The 18,999-nt window shown below is 58.7% G+C and overlaps 1 protein-coding gene across 3 annotated transcripts in view; it reads right to left on the reverse strand.

The window, feature by feature from the left end:
- Positions 1–201: 201 nt before the first annotated feature.
- Positions 202–18,999, reverse strand: part of IL16 (interleukin 16) — a 108,993-nt gene continuing 90,195 nt past the window's right edge. For all 3 annotated transcript variants that reach the window (XM_070266148.1, XM_001915967.6, XM_023649184.2), the window contains 8 exons: positions 17,544–18,025; positions 13,749–13,890; positions 10,304–11,393; positions 8,704–8,872; positions 6,679–6,780; positions 3,198–3,456; positions 2,856–2,978; positions 202–672 (listed from right to left, as the gene is read on the reverse strand). In XM_070266148.1, the coding sequence (XP_070122249.1) occupies positions 479–672; positions 2,856–2,978; positions 3,198–3,456; positions 6,679–6,780; positions 8,704–8,872; positions 10,304–11,393; positions 13,749–13,890; positions 17,544–18,025 (2,561 nt within the window). In that variant the 3' untranslated portion in view covers positions 202–478. The remainder of the gene's footprint in view (positions 673–2,855; positions 2,979–3,197; positions 3,457–6,678; positions 6,781–8,703; positions 8,873–10,303; positions 11,394–13,748; positions 13,891–17,543; positions 18,026–18,999) is intronic.

Below are 18,999 nucleotides of genomic sequence, written 5' to 3' on the forward strand. Positions count from 1 at the left end.
AGCCAACAGCCAGCGTGCGAGTGCGCGACCTTTGAACCTTTGAGTTGCTCCTGCTGACACCAAGTGAGCAGGATGAACTGTCCACACCACCCCCCTGAGCTCTGCCCACGTTGCCCATTCATGAGAAAAACAAATGTCGCTGTTTGTGGTGGACGGCCACACAGTTAAAGTCCTGGGAAAATCTGCAAAGCGGGACACGGGTTTCAGATCAAATGGTAATAAATCCTCTTTATTTACAGTTCTACACAATATGAGCATCGCGCTCTCTCTAGACATAGTCTGTAGTTGTGTCAGCCCCAGTGTGACGCCGCCCTTACCTTTGGGACAACCCTCTTACAGGGGGTGTCCCAGAGGGTCCAGAGCAGAGCAGCATCCACCAGGAGGCCCCCGTGTGCTGTCCCCCACCGGGCGTGGTTAGCAGTGACCCTGAGAACGAGCGGCCGTGAGGAGCCGCGTGCTGTTGGCCTCGGTGCTCCGCCTAGGAGTCACCAACGGCTGTGGTCCCCTTGGACTGAAGGCTTTTCCTCCTGATGACGATCGTGACGGGCCCGTCGGGCAACGCCTTGATGACGTTCCAGGCTTCAAACCGCGTGAGGCCCTGCACGGCAGTGCCAGCCAGGTGTAAGATCTCGTCTCCAGGCTGGACCGTCTCACTCTGCTCTGAGGCCGCCCCTGAGATGAGGGAGGAGAAGAAAATGGGTCCCACAGGTCAGAGGGCAACAAGGGAAGTCGCCCCCCGCACTTGGTCTCCGAGGAGCCAGGACAGCTCGGGAGGGTGCGGGGTCCCCATCCCTCGGACGGTGGTTCTAAAATGAGTCGTCTCATAAAATGGGGACTCAGGGGTCAACACCCCAGGCTCTAGCTCTCTGTGGCCTTTGGGGAAGTGTCACCCACACTGTCCCCAGAGAAGGGAGACTCTGGGCAGCTCCACACAGAGGCTGGCTGGGGAGACTTCCAAGGTCATAGCAGACTCTGAGGGACTGAATGCTCTTCCACGCTCCCTCGGACGCCGTCCCAGCATCCCACCCCTCACGTGTGGTCCCCCCTTCTAATGAGGTGGCCAGGCAACGGGTGGCCTGGAAGGGAGCTGCTGGGATTTTCACGCAACAGTCTTCACGGCGCTTTTGGCTCTGAACAGCCTGGAGAAGACTCCTGGGCCCACGTAAATAGGACATGACCATACTTGGCTCCCGCTCTCCCAAAGCTGCCCGTGGGAAGAGAGCTAAGTTACCACTTATGTCAAAAGAAATGTTCCTGTCCATTTGACACAACGATCTTCACAAATGTTGACTAAGAGCAGAAGATACTGGCACTGATGATAACAATACAGATATAGCTAACGTATGCTGGGCAATTATATGCAATAGGCATTGTGCTAACATGTTGCATTATGGCCGCCGTTCTACAAGGTACCTGCTGTTAGTTTCCCCTTTTGCTGGGGAGGAAACCAAAGACTCAGGTAACTCGCTCAGAGCTTTATGCTGCTAAGTAGTGGGGCCTGGGCTTGAGCCAGACCTTCCAGCTCCAGAATCCACGTCCCTTGGTACCACATCCCCTGCAGGGGCGGACTCACCCGCACTGAGGCAAACGGGGCCGGGATGGCGAACTGACTTGCCTGAGGGCATGCTGCCAGTAGTGGCAGAGCCAACACCGGACGCCTGGTCTCTTGATTTTGAACTCTGTGCTCATTGCAAATCGACCTTCAGAAGTTTAAAATGTCTGTCCCAGAACTGGGGTAAACATGGACTCCTGGGCGCATCCGAGTGCACCCCAGTGCCCTCGCCATGTTCATGGCTGCAGCGGAGCATCCTCTAAAACAGCCACTCTGAGTGGGAACTCGGGGGCCCTAAGAGCCTGTAGACACACACCCTCCCCTCTTGCATGGATGAGGGGCCTCAGGCCAGGGGGCAGTGGTCATTCGGCACAAGCAGGGACCAGAATCGAGGCCCCTCGACTCCCCGTGCCGTGCTCGTCTCTCCACCTCTCCTTGCTCTGTGGCTCAGAGGCTCCACCTCGAGAAGCAGCAGAGTCGGGGTGGCCTCACGCCGCAGCTGTAGCCCATTCGCATTCTCGCAGGAAGACCCAGCTGACCGCCACTCAGGCAGGCTTGCACCCAATCCGTGATGATCGAATATCAGAATTCTAAACAAGGGGCAGCAGCCCACGGACCCAGGACTAAGGCGAGGCCGGTGGGGACGAGGCGTGCAAGTGGAAAGTCGGGCTCTGTCTTTATTTAAAACTTGGATATTTTGTGGGGCTGGCCCCGTGGCCCAGTGGTTAAGTTCGCGCGCTCCTCTGCAGGTGGCCCAGTGTTTCGTTGATTCAAATCCTGGGCGCGGACCTGGCACTGCTCATCAAACCACGCTGAGGCAGCGTCCCACATGCCACAACTAGAAGGACCCACAACTAAGAATATACAACTATGTACTGGGGGGCTTTGGGGGGAAAAAGGAAAAAAATAAAATCTTTAAAAAAGAAAAAACTTGGATGTTTTGTTTCTTATGGGCATTTATCTTTTAAGAATAGCGCATTGAAATAGTATTTGTCCTGATGGCTGAGTATGTCGGGGCCACCTTACATTTTGCACCACAGAGGGTGGTGCCTCCCTTGCCCCCCTGCCCCATGCCCCAGCCCTGAGCCCAGGGCTCAGTCGCTTACGAGGACCCAGCAGAATAGAGGGTTTAGCAGGATGTCAGAGCCAAGGAGAAAAGAAGTGAGTCCTTAAGAGGCCGGCCTGCCTCTCAGGGGGCACAGGAAGCCGACACGGCCTTGCAGGTGCCCGGAAGCTTCTGAGGGCTTGCCCCCGCCCTCCCCCACCGGGGGAGAATGCCGACAGCTAGGTACACACACCTCACCTTTGAAAATCCGGTTAACAGTGAGAGGCTTGTCCCCGTGCAGGGAGCCCTTCCCGCCCTCCAGGCTGAAGCCCAGCCCCGCGGAGGTCTTCTCCAGCGTCACCGTGCAGACCGTGGCCTCCGCTGCAGAAGAACACAGGGCTTTGGTCGGGACACCCTCCCCTCCCGGCCACCGGTGCCCAGGCCTCAGGGAGCCCGCTGTGCTCCTGCACACGTGCGTGCAAACACAGTCCCGCATCTCGGGCCGCACGCGATGCTGGCCACAGGTCCTTGGGGCCACAAATTACTGAACGGCCCCCCAGGGCTGGTGCCAGGGGCCCCCGCGGAGCTGCGAGCACTTACTGGACTCTGCAGGAGTGTCGCTGGCCACGGAGGCTGAGCCCACGGAGCCGGTGGAGTGGCTCAGATCGGGCACGGCCTCCGGCGTTGGCTTCCGGGTGACGATGACGGCCTGCCTAGGGTCCCGGGCTTGGCGGAGGATGGCCAGGGCGTCATTGTGCGTGGCGCCTTTGAGGGACTTGCCGTTGATGGACAGGACCTCGTTTCCCTTCTGAATCGTGCCTTCCTGGGCGGCCAGGCCGTTCGGGAACACTTTGTGGACCTGAGCAAAGCGAAGGGTGGGGACCGAGATCACCCACCTGGGGCCCAGATTCTCGCTGGAGGAGGATCTGGACCAGTCAGTCAAATCGAGCAGATTCTCAGGCCAAAGAAAACAAAACTGTGTGCTGGCTCAGGACTGCTGTCACAGGGGCCAGCGTCCCCACTTCTCTACCCAGAGCAGAGACTCCAGCAGCAACGGCTAGGTGGCCCTCAGAATCCTTCTCAACCCAGCGTCCTAGACTAAGTCACTGCAATCCTAGCTGACATTCAGTGGAAATCTTTGGTCCCACCCGTTCCAGATCCGCGTTTCCAAGAGTAGTTTTCGTGAAGCACCGTTTCTGTGCCATTTTATAGGTATCGTATGAGAAAAGGTGTCTCAGGTCTAAGAAATTTGAGAACACTGGATAGAACAACAACTCTGAAAATGCCTACAGTTTAAAAATAACGTCTCAGAGACTCTACCGTGCAAATTTGCATGACGCCACGCTAAGGACGGGCAGTATCATACAGCGGTCCCCAAAAGTGTTCCCGCAAAGAATCGCTTTTTTCAGAAATTCTCAGGCCCCATCTTCTGCAGAAGGCATTTTTGAGAAACAGGATCCTGGGAAGTCTAGACATTTTTAAAGCGCCTGCCCGGGAAACTCTGATCCTTTAACTCCAGTTAAAAGGGTCCTGGTCCTCTTGCTACAAAATATGTGGGATAAAAACAAATCTCATGTCTTTCGTCAGCCTTTGACGAGGTAAATTCTGACATGCACGATTAAGAGGACTGAATGAAAGCTGTGTGGGCAATCCCTAAACTGTGCCACACGCTGCTTTGCTGGTGTCATGTGAACAAGCGTCTTTATTTCTCCGAATGGTTTCGGTGTTGGAAAAATTCTGTTATGGGGTCAGACGCGGTTCAGGTCCCCAGGCTGTAAGACCCAAGCAAGCGTGCTGGTCTGCACCCCCTGTCCCTCCTCCAGAAGCACAAACCCCGCCAGCTCCCCCTCCTGAGGGCCGGGGGAACGTGAATTTAGACCACACGTCAGTCAGCGAGCGCCCGGCGTGGCCCTTGGCCTTGGGCAGTGGCTCAACGTTAGTTCCCTTTTAACAAACTGGAAGGAATAGAAGTGCTCACACATGGAAGGGGAAAGAGGAAGTCCGGTGCGTGCACTTGGCCGGTGCCTGTTTCTGCTCCTGGTTTACGAGTGGCTGCAGCGTCTGGGGGTAGCTGGCCACTTGGGGTGGAGGGAAGTGGCTGCTCCAGGGCAGACCCACAGATCCAAGCGCTGTTCTTTCCGCAATAGAAAGTAAACTGACAATGAGAAGCCTCTTCATGATGCTCTCCCGTGTGCTCAGAGGCAGAAACAGGTCCTTATTGGTTTATGTGCTTTGTTGTGGCAGAGAGCTTGCCGCAGAGAAGAAAGTTGCTCCCCTGACATGGCCGACAGGAACGGCCGGGTCACCTCTGTGAGGGGCGCGGTGTGCTCACTCCGCGCTGACACTGTGCCGGGAGGGTCTGTCTTCAGCGGGGCAGGGAGATTCAGATGAGCCCGATGAGGAAGGCACTGAGACAGCACAGCTGCGGGACGAGCTCTGCTCCGTCCGAGAAGCTGGGAGGACGGGAAGCATCGGGGTCGGGTACGGCGACCTGAAGAGGGGCCAGAGGGCAGCAGCCAGTGCCACTTGGGTTGTGTGAGCCAGAAGAATGGGGTCCACAGGAGAAGACGCTGACCTGCCCACGCCTGCCCCAGGCTCCCGCAGGTCCTGAGAGATCGGGGGGCTGGGCCTCGAGATCCGAAGCCTCAGGGTGTGTCCCAGGCTGTGCTCTGTCAACAGGTTACAAGACTGCTGCTGTTCTCTCCAGTGTGGCCCCATGGCCCTCAACCAGCCATCGGATCAGCTTCCCAACTGTCTACATCAATATCCCCACTCTCCAAGGGGGCAAAACCAGGACAGCAGCCTCCTAGACAGGACCTACCTTCCCGAGGCCCCTCTCCATCCAGGGGAGCCCCCTCTCCATCCCAGGGAGGCCACTCTCCATCAGCGGAGCCCCCTCTCCATCAGGGGAGGCCCCTCTCTCCATCAGGGGAGGCCCCTCTCCATCAGCGGAGGCCCCTCTCCATCCAGGCGAGGTCCCTCTCTATCCAGCGGAGGCCCCTCTCCATCAGCGGAGGCCCCTCTCTCCATCAGCAGAGACCCTCTCTCCATCAGCGGAGGCCCCGTCTCCATCCAGCAGAGAACCCCTCTCCATCCAGCAGAGAACGCCTCTCCATCAGCAGAGGCCCCCTCTCCATCAGCAGAGGCCCCTCTCCATCAGCAGAGGCCCCCTCTCCATCAGCAGAGGGCCCTCTCCATCAGCGGAGGCCCCTCTCCATCAGCGGAGGCCCCCTCTCCATCAGCAGAGGCCCCCTCTCCATCAGCGGAGGCCCCTCTCCATCAGCGGAGGCCCCTCTCCATCAGCAGAGGCCCCTCTCCATCAGCAGAGGCCCCCTCTCCATCAGCGGAGGCCCCCTCCATCAGCAGAGGCCCCCTCTCCATCAGCGGAGGCCCCTCTCCATCCCGGTGTGCTGTGCTGCCCATCACGTCCAGCTTTCAATCCCGGCCATGCAGCCTCCCATAACAGCCCCGTGGTCACAAATCTTTCTTGTCTGATGTTTGGAGGCTGACAGGTTTCAGGTCTTCATCTCCAAAGGGAGACTTGACACTGAATAAAATTTGCTTTGAACTGTTTTCTTTTTGTTGTTGTTGTTGAGACGGAATTCATATGACATCCAATTCACCTTTTTGAAGTGTACCATTCCGTGACATTTAGTGGGTTGAATTTTGAAAACGTCCCTCCGGACAGACCCTTCGGACAGGCGTTGGGGCTCCAACTGGAGAAATTCTGATTCATTCACTCTGCAGCGAGGCTGAGACACCTGTAATCCTTTTCAAAGCTCCACAAGGCATTCAGTGGACTTCTTTTGGTGTCTTAAAGTTGTCTGGGGCATGCCAAGACCTTCTTGTTAAATTAAGGGCCACAAGGAGGGTTGGACAGGGTCCCACGGGTGACGATTACTACACTTCTTGAAAAGCGTGCATCCCGACGGCTCCCCTTAGGTCCTGCCCTCACTGCCTGCCCAGAGGCCTGGTGTCGTGCATTCTCCTGGTCCCCGGCACCAGGCCCCTTCTTGGCAGGGCCCCCCTCCCAGGGCCAGGGCCTCTGGCTCTGACACGCCCCCCGTCGCTGGCCACTCACCGTGATCACCTTGTTTTCCAGATCCGCTCCTCCCGCCAAGCTGAACCCAAGGCCGGCCCCTTCCTCCTTGTGCAGGATGGTGACGTGGATGCTGTCTAGTTGCTGCAGAGGGAGGTACATACGTTAGAAAACATTTGACCACAGCAGCATGAACACATTAGGCAGCGTGTTAACGTCAGGCTGCTTTGGTCTCGAACCCCAGCTTGGCCGTGCTCCCAGTTACGTCACCTCCTCAGACATGTCTGTCACCTGTAAAGACAGGATATGTACCTTCTGGAGTCTTGGGAAGCTTAGAAGAAAAGAAAAATGTGTGTAAATCCACACGTATATATATATTTTTCTCCTACTTACCCCCCCACACCCACACTTGTACCGACAGTGCTGGGAGCCACTAAGTCGGCTGGAGGTCCCAGCGTGTTGGACAGCAGCTCTGATGGTTCAGCGTGGGACAGGTCAGCCTGTAGGGTGTTGGGCCAGCAAACCCAGGGGTCAGTGCTGTCCTGCTCCTGCCCTCTCCCTTCTCCATGGGGCACAGCAGCAGCGTTTAGGAGCCCAGCTGCCACCTTGCTCCAGAACACGTGCACACACACATGTACACACATAAGCCCACCCAGGCACACGGTCCCTCCCAGCCTGGACGTGGGCTCACCCAGAGCCAGAACAGTCCCTCCGCACATCTAAAGGCAGGGACTCCCATTCTGGTCTCCATCTGGGGTCTCAAACTCAAGCGCGCACGGGGGCAAGGCAGACCACTTAAATGCACATGGTGGGCAGATGGGGGACGTTTAGGGGTGGGGGGACCCGCAGAGAACTGGGGGGCACATCTGCTCCAGGACCAGCTGCTGCTTGTGAATGCAGACCCGGTGCCACCAGACCCTTCCCTTTGAAAGAATGAGAGAACCCAAAAATCCAGGTTTTATAATACTTCGAATCTAATAATTTTTTAAAAATCACTGTGCACGCCAGATAAAATACACCTGCAGATCCACTTGGCTCTCAGACCACCAGTTTGCACCTGGGCACTGGTGTGTGGCCTTACTCCCTCTGGCACCACCAGAGCTCCTGCCGTGAGGCTGGCTCTATGATCCTCTGATTTGGAGGCCCCAAGACCCAGAAGGGAGGAAGGGACCAGCGGACCTGCTGCCGGCCTCTGCTGCAGTACTGGAACACTCTCCCAGTAACACCCGAGGCAGGACGGCTCCTTGTGGCTTACTCAGCACCGTCCTCTGTTATTTAATTTGAACAAGGCCCTGGGGACATGGTACTCCCAGGGTGACGGGCAGGAGCCACGGTCCAGGGCACCTTGTGTCCCTCAGGCTCACCCACACCCCTGAGCTGGGGAAGACCAGCTCTGTTGCCTCCTTATCTTCTTATCCCAGGCAGGATGATTCCAGCGCAAGACGCCTGCACAGACGCAGGCAGCCCCGGAGGGAGCAGGCCGCCAGCTCGTGCCTTTGGCTGGGCTCTGCCTGGCCACTTCCTCTCCACGCGCACCTTTGGGTAGGGCTCAGAAGAGCGTGGGAAGTGGGACTTTCAGAATGACTAGGCTGAAGTGCGGGGGCCGTGGCGAGCCCTGGGATCGGTCGCTCTCGGTGTGGAGGGGAAGTCCTCTGGGTGAGAGTCAGAACCACGCTCCCACGCTGCCTCTCCCTGCAGACACGCGCAAGGCGGGTGGGGGGAGTGGAAATAGCACTGAAGGTGGAGAAAGAAAACCTGGGCTCTGAGACCTCGAGCTCACCTTTCTCACGCATAAGGTGGTCGAAAGGATGCAACAAGCCCATGACTGAAAGCACTTTGTAACTACGAACTCCCTTAAAGGGAGAGTCTCACTGTGCACCAGGGACGCAGCGCCCTCCACCGCGGGCAGGACACAACCCAGGTCTGCGTCAGCCCCTGGGCGCTGCCATCTCTCGAGCCCCAAGGAGCCTGGGCTACTCCAGTCATTTCCCCTCCCGCCTGAGCCGGGTGACGGCGCAGCTCACAGCACGGACCCCGTCTCCGCAGGGGCTCCCTGGAGAAACCTACCTTTAACGTTGCTTCATCCAGAACCTTCACTTCCTCCAGGAGCTTCTTCAACTCCTCGGAGCTCAGCAGGGAGATGACCGACTGGCCCGACTGAAGGGCACAGTGGTCCAAGTCGTCGGCGTCCGCGGGCTCGCTGAGACCCTCCGTGTATTCTCTCAGCTCCGAAAGGCTTTCATGGGGAGAAGCAGCAGCATCAGGGGATGAATCATGGCATTAATAAGAGCTAACGTCTAAAGCATTATCACTCTATTCCAGGCACAGGGCTGAGCACATGCGTGCATTCCGTTATTTGGTGCAACAAATCTGAGTAGATGTGGGCATCCTTCCACCACAGAGATGAGGAGATGAGGGCTCAGAGAGGCTACACAGCTTGTCTGTGGCCACACAGCTATGAAATGCCGAGATCCAGGATCCGAAATCACAGATCACTCTGTGACTGACTCCAAAGGCCGTGTTCTAACCCTCCGCACCTGCCCCGGGGGAACTGAGCCTTGGGACTAATTTCACCCACCCTGCTGCCAGATCCAGCCACCATGCCCTGGTGCTCATCGCGCCCTCTGCCCTCCCTCACAGGTGTCGCCAGTGCCTGGCTGTCCTGTATCAGCACCTAATGACTGCAAAGGCGCCCCCTTGGCCAGCAACTGGCCTTCCTCTTTCTTTGGAACTCATTCTGTTATCTGTAGCTATATTTTGCAGCCACACTTCACATTTTGCATGAAATTGTGGTTTCAGTAACAGGGGATCGTTCGTCCCTCTGACTGATGGACCTTGACTGCTAAAGGGGAAGGGGGCCCCACAGCAGGAGAGGCCGATGCGAGCCCTGCCGTTCCAGCAGGAGAGCAGCCTCTCAGCCAGAAAGAGCAAACGCCTGGGAGACGTCACTGTAAGCACCCCGTTCTACACCGACCGGCCGGCTCCCCAGACCCCGTTCTAGGTGAGTCTCTGAGGGTCATTCCTGTCCCCTCAAGGGCTGGCTGCAGGGGCTGGAACCCGATGGGACGGCTGGTCAATGGGTCTCAAACATTTCTCAGCAGTGAGGAACAAGCCACAGAATAACAAATGCAGACTCGTTCTGATTAGAGGGGAGACCTGCCGCGGGAGACCCCGGTCGGTGGAGCCAGTCTCGCCTCGAGCTGAGGCTGAGCATGGAAGGAACCCGCTCGCAGTCAGGAAGTCACTGCCGGAGCTGGGACCGGGACCCCGACGTCCCAACGTCCCATCCGGGGAACTGAACCCCTGGACAGAGTGCAAGTGGACTCCTTCGTGGGAGGGGGGTGGGCAGCAAGAACTCCAAGGGGTCATCTCCTGGCCTCAGTCTGGGCTTCCTGAGCGACAGTGGGACATGTCAGGTTGGCATCCATCCCTAAGTCTCTGTGGGTAATTCGCCCAGGGGCCAGGTCTGCCCCAGCTCCCAGCCCCGCCCAAGCCCACCTGTGAAAACACCTCTTAATACGGAGGCAGAGGTGTCTCACACACACACACACACACGTAAAGGAACAGATGGCACAATCCTTGAGGATCCTGGGAAACTTCAGAAGGATATGTAGGCTTATGAGAGAAAGGCGAGCAAGGAGCAGGGGAAACCGGCGCAGACACTCACTTGAGCGAGAAGCCCGTGTCCGAGGCCAGCGTTTCGGCAGAGCTGCTGGCAGCCGGGTCTTCCCCAGACGGTGACGTTGGAGAGGCCGCCTCCTTGGGGAGGCAGGCAGTCTGGCCGCAGGAGAAGGAGGACGGGAGGCACAGCAGCGACTTCATGACAGCGGAGGACACCTGGCTGCTGATGGAGTAGAGCTTGCTGGTCTTCTCGTCGAATGGCTGCATCTCGCAGGACTGGGTCCTGGACAGCGGGAAGCTGCGTGCCCGCTGGCTCGGCATCTTGACCACGGTGACCCGAGACCCCTCAGGCGGTGTGGACGGCAGCCTCGAGAGGGGGTCGGGGTCGGCCAGGAGGGCTTTCTGACTGGGCTGCCGCACCGGGGCGGGGGACCCCGACCCACTGGGGTCACCAGCCTCCGAGGCTGCGGGGGAAGCGGGCGGAAGCCGCTCCTGCTCTGGCTGCGTCTGCTCAGCGGTGGGGGGAGCCCCTCGCCTCCCGGGGCCGGAGACCCATCCCGCCTCTTGCCTCTCAGGGGGTTTGGCCGCCTCGCCCGAGGAGGAGTGGAGGCTCAGTCTCTGAAGGCCTCTGTCGGGCGGTTGAGGGGAGCCGAAGGTTTCAAAGGAGCTGATCCTCTGTTTGATGGAGGAGGCGGCCCGTGCGGGGACCCCGGGGCGCTCCCTGGGGGTGGGTGCTGCCTGGGCTCCGGAGGCCGCATCCGGCAGCCGCCTGGGGTCTGGAGCGCGACCCCTCAGACCTTTCAAGCTTTGGCGAAACCAGGCTGGCTTGGGGGCCACGGGAGGCCCCTTCTTCACCATGCTGCCATCTGCCGGCTTGTAAAGCTTGGGAGCTCCGTTGGGGGCATCCAGCTTCAGCGGGGTCCCATCGGGGTGGCCCCGCGGCCCGTCTTCCTCACCCAGGCTGACGTTGGGCTGGAGCGGCAGGTGGCCGTGATTCTCACTCATGATGGGGCTGAAGAGGTTTTTGATGCAGTCAGAGATTCTAACCCAGGGGTCTTCGGCGGTGGAGTCGAGGCTACAGTCCATCCGAGCCTGCCTCTTAAGCAGAGGGTGCTTTGCTGGGGATGTCTGAGTCGCTGGGGAGCAGAAACAAGGCCAAGGCCAAGGGTTAACCTGTGAGTTTTCTTCCCAAGTCCTAGTATCAAGCTGAACAGCAACAAGGACTCTAGAGAGATCAGCAGAAGTGGTGGGCATCTGGCGGGGGGCCACTGGGCAGGGCCAACAGGCAAGACCAGAGGACCAGAGGTGGGACTTAACTTGACAGCATCCCAGCGTCTTAGAGCTGGGAGGTTGGCAGACAACATCTGGTCCCACGTCTGGCCTTTTACAGCGGAAGAATCCGACATGCAGAAGGGTGAGGGGCCACCTGCAGGCCGAGCCAGGGCGGGACCCCGTGTCTCCCGGTTCCCCACTTTTGTGTCCTTTCCACGGCACTAAGCAACCTCCCAGATAGCTCATTAAAAACTGTCAAAGTCAGCGCGAGCCTCTTAACTTTTAAGCCAAAGGTCGCAAGTTGGCGGTCGGATATGGTCTGGACCACCCACGTCATTAAAAAGCAGCATGAACTCGGGTGCCTTCAGACGGGGGCCCACTCGGCTTCACCCAGCTCCTAACCCTCTCGCACCCGCTCGGCTTTTCACACGTGTCCACCTGGCCCCTGAGGTCGTGTGAGTTTTCCGCTCCCTCCTCCCAGGTGATTAACCAGCTCACTCAGCAAGGAGTGCGCTCCCGGCCCAGAGAGCAGGGGAAAAAGCTTCCAGGCAGAAAAAAGCCGTGTGGCGGCGGTTCTCACCCTGGGCTCCACAGTGGGACCTGGATGGCCTTACAGTATTCTGACACCCACCCCTCGTCCTGACTTAATACCTGGGACACAGTGGGAGCACTGCGAGTGAGCAGCTCCCCAGATGGTTGCACCTGCGCTGTGTGGGCCGCCCTGGAGATCAGCCCCTCCCCGCAGGGCAGCACGTGGGGTCTTTCTCGGAAGCTGTGGAACGCGCACCAGCTCTGGGTGGGTGGGCAGACTCTGCCCCCTGACTCTGTTTCCCAGGGACAGAGGGAGGCCGGCCCCTGTGCCCCACGTGGTGGAGAAGCCGAGTGGACGTGCGGCCCTTCCGTGGCCCCAGCTCGGACCTCTCCCTGGTTGAGAGTGTCCTGCTCTGCTTCAGGCTCGGGGGTGCCTGATCCTGGAATGCACCCCGTTTGAGGAGGACTGAACCCCCCTGTCCCTCGTCTCCCCTGCCAGGCCGTGCAGAGCGTTAAGCCTTGAGGACGCCAGAGAGATTCTCTGCACAGTCCAGAGGCCCTGAGTGTTTGCACTGACCCCAGGGCCTTGGCAGGTGCGTCCGGCCCTCCCAGCCTGGTCCTGCATCTGTGAACGGCTCTGCTGTGGAGGCTGCTGAGACTCAGAAGCCAGAGGTTCTGCCTTTTGCAGGGCGGGTGAGGAGCTCTTGAGAGTGGCATGGAGGCGTTCCCCGGTCTGTTCCTCAATTGGGATGACTCAGGGGAGGGAGGGGCATCTGCTCCGGGCGAGATGTGCCAGATATTTCCGTTCACGACGCCCCTTAACCCTCCTGGAGCTGTTCACCTGCTTCTCGGGAATGTTTCTCAGACGGGCACATGGTTTGCAGCCTACACATTTATTTCTCCACCACTACTGGGAGCTCCTTGATGATAGGGGCTGGGCTGTCTCCTCTCCCTCTGCCCCCCATCCCCCTGTTCCCTGTCCCCCTTTCCCTCTCTGCAGCACCCAGCACAGGGCCTCACAAAGGCAGCGCTCAGTACCTTCTTGCTGAATTGAACCCGTGTGTTGGGTTCTTTGTGATCTTCCACGCCCTGCTGATGAGTGAACCGTGGCTTAGAAAAGCAGCGAGAGTCACCCAGAGCCACATCAGCGAAGGGCAGAGCTAGCTTTCCTGCCCTGGTCGCCCTGAGCCCCAATCCTGCTCTTCCTACCAGCCACTAAATCGTTGGCTCAGCTCTCAGCATCTCCAGCTGCACCGCGTGGCCGCACCGGGCCCCTCCCGTCACTCACAGAGGTGCTGACCGCCAGCCAACGCTGTTCACAGCTTTCCAACCCTGCGTTCTGAGACCTGGAGATGCAGCGTGCCGGGATGCTGTCACCCCAGAGAGGCAGCTGCCCACCGTGGCTGGGGGGCGTGTCTGGACCTCCTCAGGGCTCCATCCTCCCGTTCACTGTCTGCATCCCCTGCCACTGCAGCATCACTAACCCCACCAGGGGGTTCCCGCCCTGGACAGCACCCCCGCTGTCCAGCTGCCCCAGCACCTCAGGACTCCTAACCGGTCATCAGCCCGAGTCCAGCTGTGGTGTCGTGTGGAGCCCTCCAATCCTCAGGGCAAGCTCCTTCCTTACCTTCTCACTGGACCTTCATCCCGAAGGTCCTTCTGTCCAGAAGAGCTCAGTGACAGCCTACCTGGGCCGGCTCCTCTCCTCCCCGGCTCGCCCTCTGGGGACGACCTTGTCCGCGGGCCGGCTGCAGGTCCTGGGCAGCAGACGGCAGCACAAGGGGCTCTCCCTGCTGCGTCTTCCTGTGCTGGCAGCCGCTCTCTGGCTTCCTGTGGTGTAAACAGGAAGCGAGACCGTGTCAATACGGTGGCCTCCAGCTGTGAGACGGCCCGGCAAGCCTCGACTGGGACTGCAGAGCCGCTGTCGAGCGGCAACACGAGAAGCTCATCGTGGTCCCATAATGAGGCCCTTCCTCCACTGAGCTGGCTGCATCGCGGACCCAGGAGCCGCATGCAGAACGGGGGCTCATCCCGCTGGCGTACGCGGGCTCTAGTGATGGGAAAAGGGGCTCAGGGCGCAGAAGGGGGCCGGCACGGCTTCATCTACCACTGCATCCTGGTGAACCACCCGCCCCGGAGGAGACAGAACAGTGTAGAAATAAGCGGGCAAAGAACTGCCATCTAGGCTTCACCGAGTTCCAGCTGGAACCCTCAGAAGGGGTGTCGGTCACTTTCTCCACTGTTAGTCATCATTTAGTGAGCATGCAGCAGAGGACAACGAGTACTCAGGGCCTGTGCCATTGCTTCCTCCAGCAGCACCTCAAGTGACGTCGCCAATCGATGGCAGATTCATTTTTCCCCTCTGAGCCCTGATGCGGTCTCAGGCTCCTTCATAAAACGGCCTGGGGGTGAGATGGACCAGGCACCAAGCCACCGTGTAACACTCGACCAGGGTGTGGATTTGCATCCAGCAGGAGCGAGATGCCGCCAGGGCCCGAGGACCCATCAGCACCAGGTCTGTCCCGGACAGGTGGAGAAAGCTCCACAGAGAAGGGCTTTTGTCTGGTGTGCGAACAAAGAGTAAGGATTTTCCAGGCAGAGAAGCAGGAAAACCGTGTTCCCGAGAGAGAGATACACAGAGGGAGGAACAAGCATGATACCAGCCCGGGAAAAAAGGAGGGTAAGGCAGACGTCATCGAAACGATGCCTCCCATGTTTGATCGTCTGCAAGGGGGATACTTGGCGACCCTGCGGGTGGCCTCTGTGTTCGGTTCACTCCCAAGTCAGAGCGAAGGGTGGGCCGACTATTTGACAGGACTGTGGGCTTCCTCCCAAGAGGAAGGAAGGAAGGAGGGGTAAATGCATCATTTGGGACTAAAAGAGAAACAGCCAATGTCTGTGGACTGAGACGTAATATCTACGTTGACCATAAACATTCTTCGAGAATGAAAGCTCGGCAGAGGTTAGAAATGTGTCCACGAAGCATGGCCCCAGCCCCAGGTCCCAGTTGTAGAACCAAGCTCTAGGAGAGCATTTTGGAAATACTGAGAGACCAACCAACTCAAAGGAATCATTGGGCTCCTGGAACCAGTCCTTTAAGAAAGCAAGGCTTGGCCATGGCTCTGGAAGCTTAAAATATTAGGCTGATGACATCTAAGGCTCTCACACACAGGACAAATGACACGTGGCTGAGACTTAATTCTACCCCATTGGGAGACTGTAAGGTGACACCTGTTTACATTCATGAATTGCTGACATTTTTATAGGCTGACGCTCTTGGCCCCAACCACAGTCGTGAAAGCAACTTTGCCTCTTGGAACAGACACAGATGTGTGTTGTCTTTGCATCGACACATGTGGTGTTGCCTCCTCTTCATGGGGCGACTTCTTTTTTAATTAGCCCCCGAAATAAATTTGATTTTACTCAAATTTTTCTCTAAGTCGTCTTCCCCAGCACAGTGCTCGGTGGTTGAGGGAGGGGAAGAAAGAGAGGGGCCAGAGATGTGGACTTGAAGTGGGGAAAGGGTTTTTTAAACACAAGTGATAGTTTGAGCTGATTTTCTAGAAGGGAGAGAATTGGCCTTTGTGGGAGAAAATACCCCGAAGGTCGTTTGGTTGTGGAAGTTAAGTCCCCTTGAGTTACAGTGGATGGGAAAGACTTGGTTGTCCACCACAGTCTAGAAGGGTCTTGGGACCGTGGAGAGAAAGGATTGCAGGAGGGGCAGGAGGAGAGAGAGAAGGGGGAGGAGGAAGAGGAGAGGGAGAGATGCTGTACACTGGGGCCAAGGAGAAGAGCATCCAGTGAGAAATCCCCAGGAACGGCCAAGGAAACTTGAAGAGTGACATCAAGCAGCTGTTTCCTGCTTTTCTCGTGCTATAATCCTTTCTCTGTGACTCCTGGTGCCCAGGAAAAGTACGCTGTGTTGGCTGTGCGTTTGTGAAAGGCTGTAGAAGGGTCTGTTGGCCACGTGGGACGAAGCAGAATGACAGAGAAGAGCAGCTGCAGAAGGCGGGAGGGTGCAGGCAGGGGCGATGGCTGCCAAAGATGAGGGAAAGCTGCTTGCTTGCGTCTGCCTTCCTTGCGGAAACCCCTTCCTGCTCCAGGCGCCTCACCTAGGGGCACTCCCAGCCCAGCCAGGCAGGCCAAGGGCATCACCGGTCAGCCCTGTGGGCCCCACAGACCTGCCCTGGCAATGCCACACATCCTTTCCTGGGTCTCCAGGAACCAAGCAAAAAGCCTGGCTTCCCAGCCTGCCGGTTCCTAATTTGCCCTTCTGGACTCACGGTCTCAGGCCCGAAGGAAAATGAAATATTTGCTTGGGGGGGGATGGGGGCAGGCACAGATCCGCCTCAATAAGTGCATCGCGTGTTGCTAACCAGCCACATCCTGCCAGCGCTCGGCCCAGCTCACTTCCGCTCAGTAACCTGCCTCCCTCCTCTTGAAGACCTTCTCCCCCACCCGTCAAGACCTTCTCCCCAACCCGTCACCGCCGCCTGGGAGCTTCTTCCTCTCCTGAAGTTTGTCGACTCTGATTACAGATAATTAGAGGGGATTTCCAGAGGCCCCAGTACCCCCTGCTGGGTGGAGGCAGCCACCGGGGTAAAGATGTGACAGTCCATGTAGCTGCATGGTTGGCTACCCCCGCGATGAAACTGGAGCAAGTCCCTCGGGCCCCTCTCTTCACGCTCAGGCCCCTCACCCCTCCTGGTTGTCAGGCTGACCTGAGACAAGGCACAGGAAAAGCTCAGTACAGCGCTGGGGTGTAAAACTGGCCCAAGACGTGGCGCCACCTGGCTGTCGGGGTGCCCTCCCATGGGGGGCGGGACAGGGCTGCAGAGGAAGGAAGCTGAGGTCGTGAAGAGGGGCAATGGAGGCACAGTGACAGCAGGGAACACTGTCTTGCCCAGGCGGCTGCTGGGCGTTCACGTGAGTGGTTCAGTTTAATGCTTACAGCAGCATCCCCTCGGGGGAGCCACCAAACTCAGCCCCAGTTACCAGATAAGGACACTGAGGTTTCGAGGCCGTGGGCTCCCTCCGAAGTCCGCATCTAAGGAAGCAGGAGAGCAAAGCCGCCTGGGAGAGACACGGGACACAGCTGTTCACCAGCGCATCGTGAACTCTCTTGTAAAAGGGTGACAAGCTCTTGTCCACTGTTAGTGATCTAGGCCAGTCTTCTCCCAGGAGGCCGATGCCCGAGACCCTCTGCCCATCCCCCAGAGCGATCTTCCAGGGTGGCTCCATCAAAAACGACCCCCACGGAAGCAATCTCATATCCGGGTGTACTCCGGATGGGCACCCAGAAGCCAGTCAGCAGGCCTGGGGCTTCACCTTGTGGGGGCCAAGCTTCGAACCCATCTTTCCGCAGCCAGCCCCATGCTCTGATGGAGCAGGAAGCACCTCCCACCACCGCGAAGGCTGCTGCTGATGCTCCAGAGCATTGTGCTCAGCTGGGGAGAACCTCAGGCAGCCAGACGCCCTCTCACCTGGGCACAGGGGGGCGAGCTGTGCCCCTGAGGGCAGAAGGCGTCCTCTCTCTCCTGCAGACTCTTCTGGGGTTCACCATCACTTTTAAAGTATTTTCTGGGCGGAGGCTTGGGTTTGGATGATGTGGGCTTCCTCACCAGAATCTCGAAGGACTTCTTCAGCCGCAGGGGCGGGTGGCTGTCCCGGCTCTCTGGGGGCGGTGGACTCTCCTGGGGGGGCCCAGGTGATGCCACGGGAGGCACCCCTGGCCCCCGCCCCAGGGGCAGGCTGGGGCCGTGCGGGCCGACTTCCAGGTCGGAGGGCTGCTGCTCGCCACCGCCAACGCCGGGGCTGCCCCCTGGGGACCCGGACACGTAGCTGCTGTCACTGCTGGAGCGGATCATGACCTTCTGGGCCCTGCGGTGTGGGGGCGCAGAGCTTTTCTCGCGCTCCTTCTCCGAGGTCGGCCGCCCGTGCCAGCTGCTCTCCAGCCTTTTGACACCTGCAGTGGGAGCACGAGGGGAGCACACAGCTGAGCTGGGGAAGACAGACGCCCTGGCCTTGCTCGTGGCTGCGCCGTGCACACCAGGCGTCTGCTTCTCACGGGAGCTCACTCTGGATGGGGAGCCTGGCAGCCTTGGGCTCGGCCCCTGGCAAGCGGTACAACTATAGGTGGGGAAAATCAGCTAACCTTTCTGAGTCTCCGTGCGATGAAGACGGAGAGGCGCCCCCCGGCTTGCCCAGCAAGGAGGCGCTTGGTGTCCCAGTGAGGGGGCTGCCGGTGGCAGACGGCCTGCAGCTGTTGGCCCCTTGAGGGACTGTCTCAGCTACAGAGAGCCACCTCCATCAGGGGGCAGCCCATCTCCAGTGCCTGATGGAGATGGGCCATGAAGGAGGGGCAGTTTCAGCTCCAGGGGTGGCTGAAGCTGCCTGGTGTGCATCTCAGCCCCTTGTCTCCCTCCGCCCGGGCCGGCTACCTCTGTCCCTTCCACAGGTGTGATCCCCAGGATGCTTCTGAATAAGCAGCCTGCATGCTAGAGGCAGAGTCAGCCTCCCGGAGAACCCAGCCTGCCACAGTCCATGTCCTCATCTGTGAGACAGAGAAGATGATCCCACAGTTTTGAAGCTCAGCATCAAAGACAGAGGATGTCCATGAAGGAGCTTGACCCTCGTACCACGAGGTTCCTGTTTCTTTCCGACTGAGGTTGAAGCAAGGCCAGAAAAGCCACTGATTCTGAGCCCAGCCCCCTCTTTCTCTGCCCTCTCCGTCCAGACTTTCTTCCTAGTTCACCCCACCTCCCATATTCCCAGCACTGGGGCCATCGCACATCCTCGAGAGGCCCTTCTCTCCGGTGGTAAACTGTCAAAGATGCCCCTTTCCCAGAATCACGGCTCAGAGGAGTGGGAGCAGATGGAGGCCCAGCCTCTTGGGTAACTTCCAGCTCGTCTGTGAGGCCAGGAGGGCTGGAGGAGCCC

The sequence above is a fragment of the Equus caballus genome, chromosome 1 (genome assembly GCF_041296265.1).
Source record: "Equus caballus isolate H_3958 breed thoroughbred chromosome 1, TB-T2T, whole genome shotgun sequence".
Lineage (NCBI taxonomy): Eukaryota > Metazoa > Chordata > Mammalia > Perissodactyla > Equidae > Equus > Equus caballus.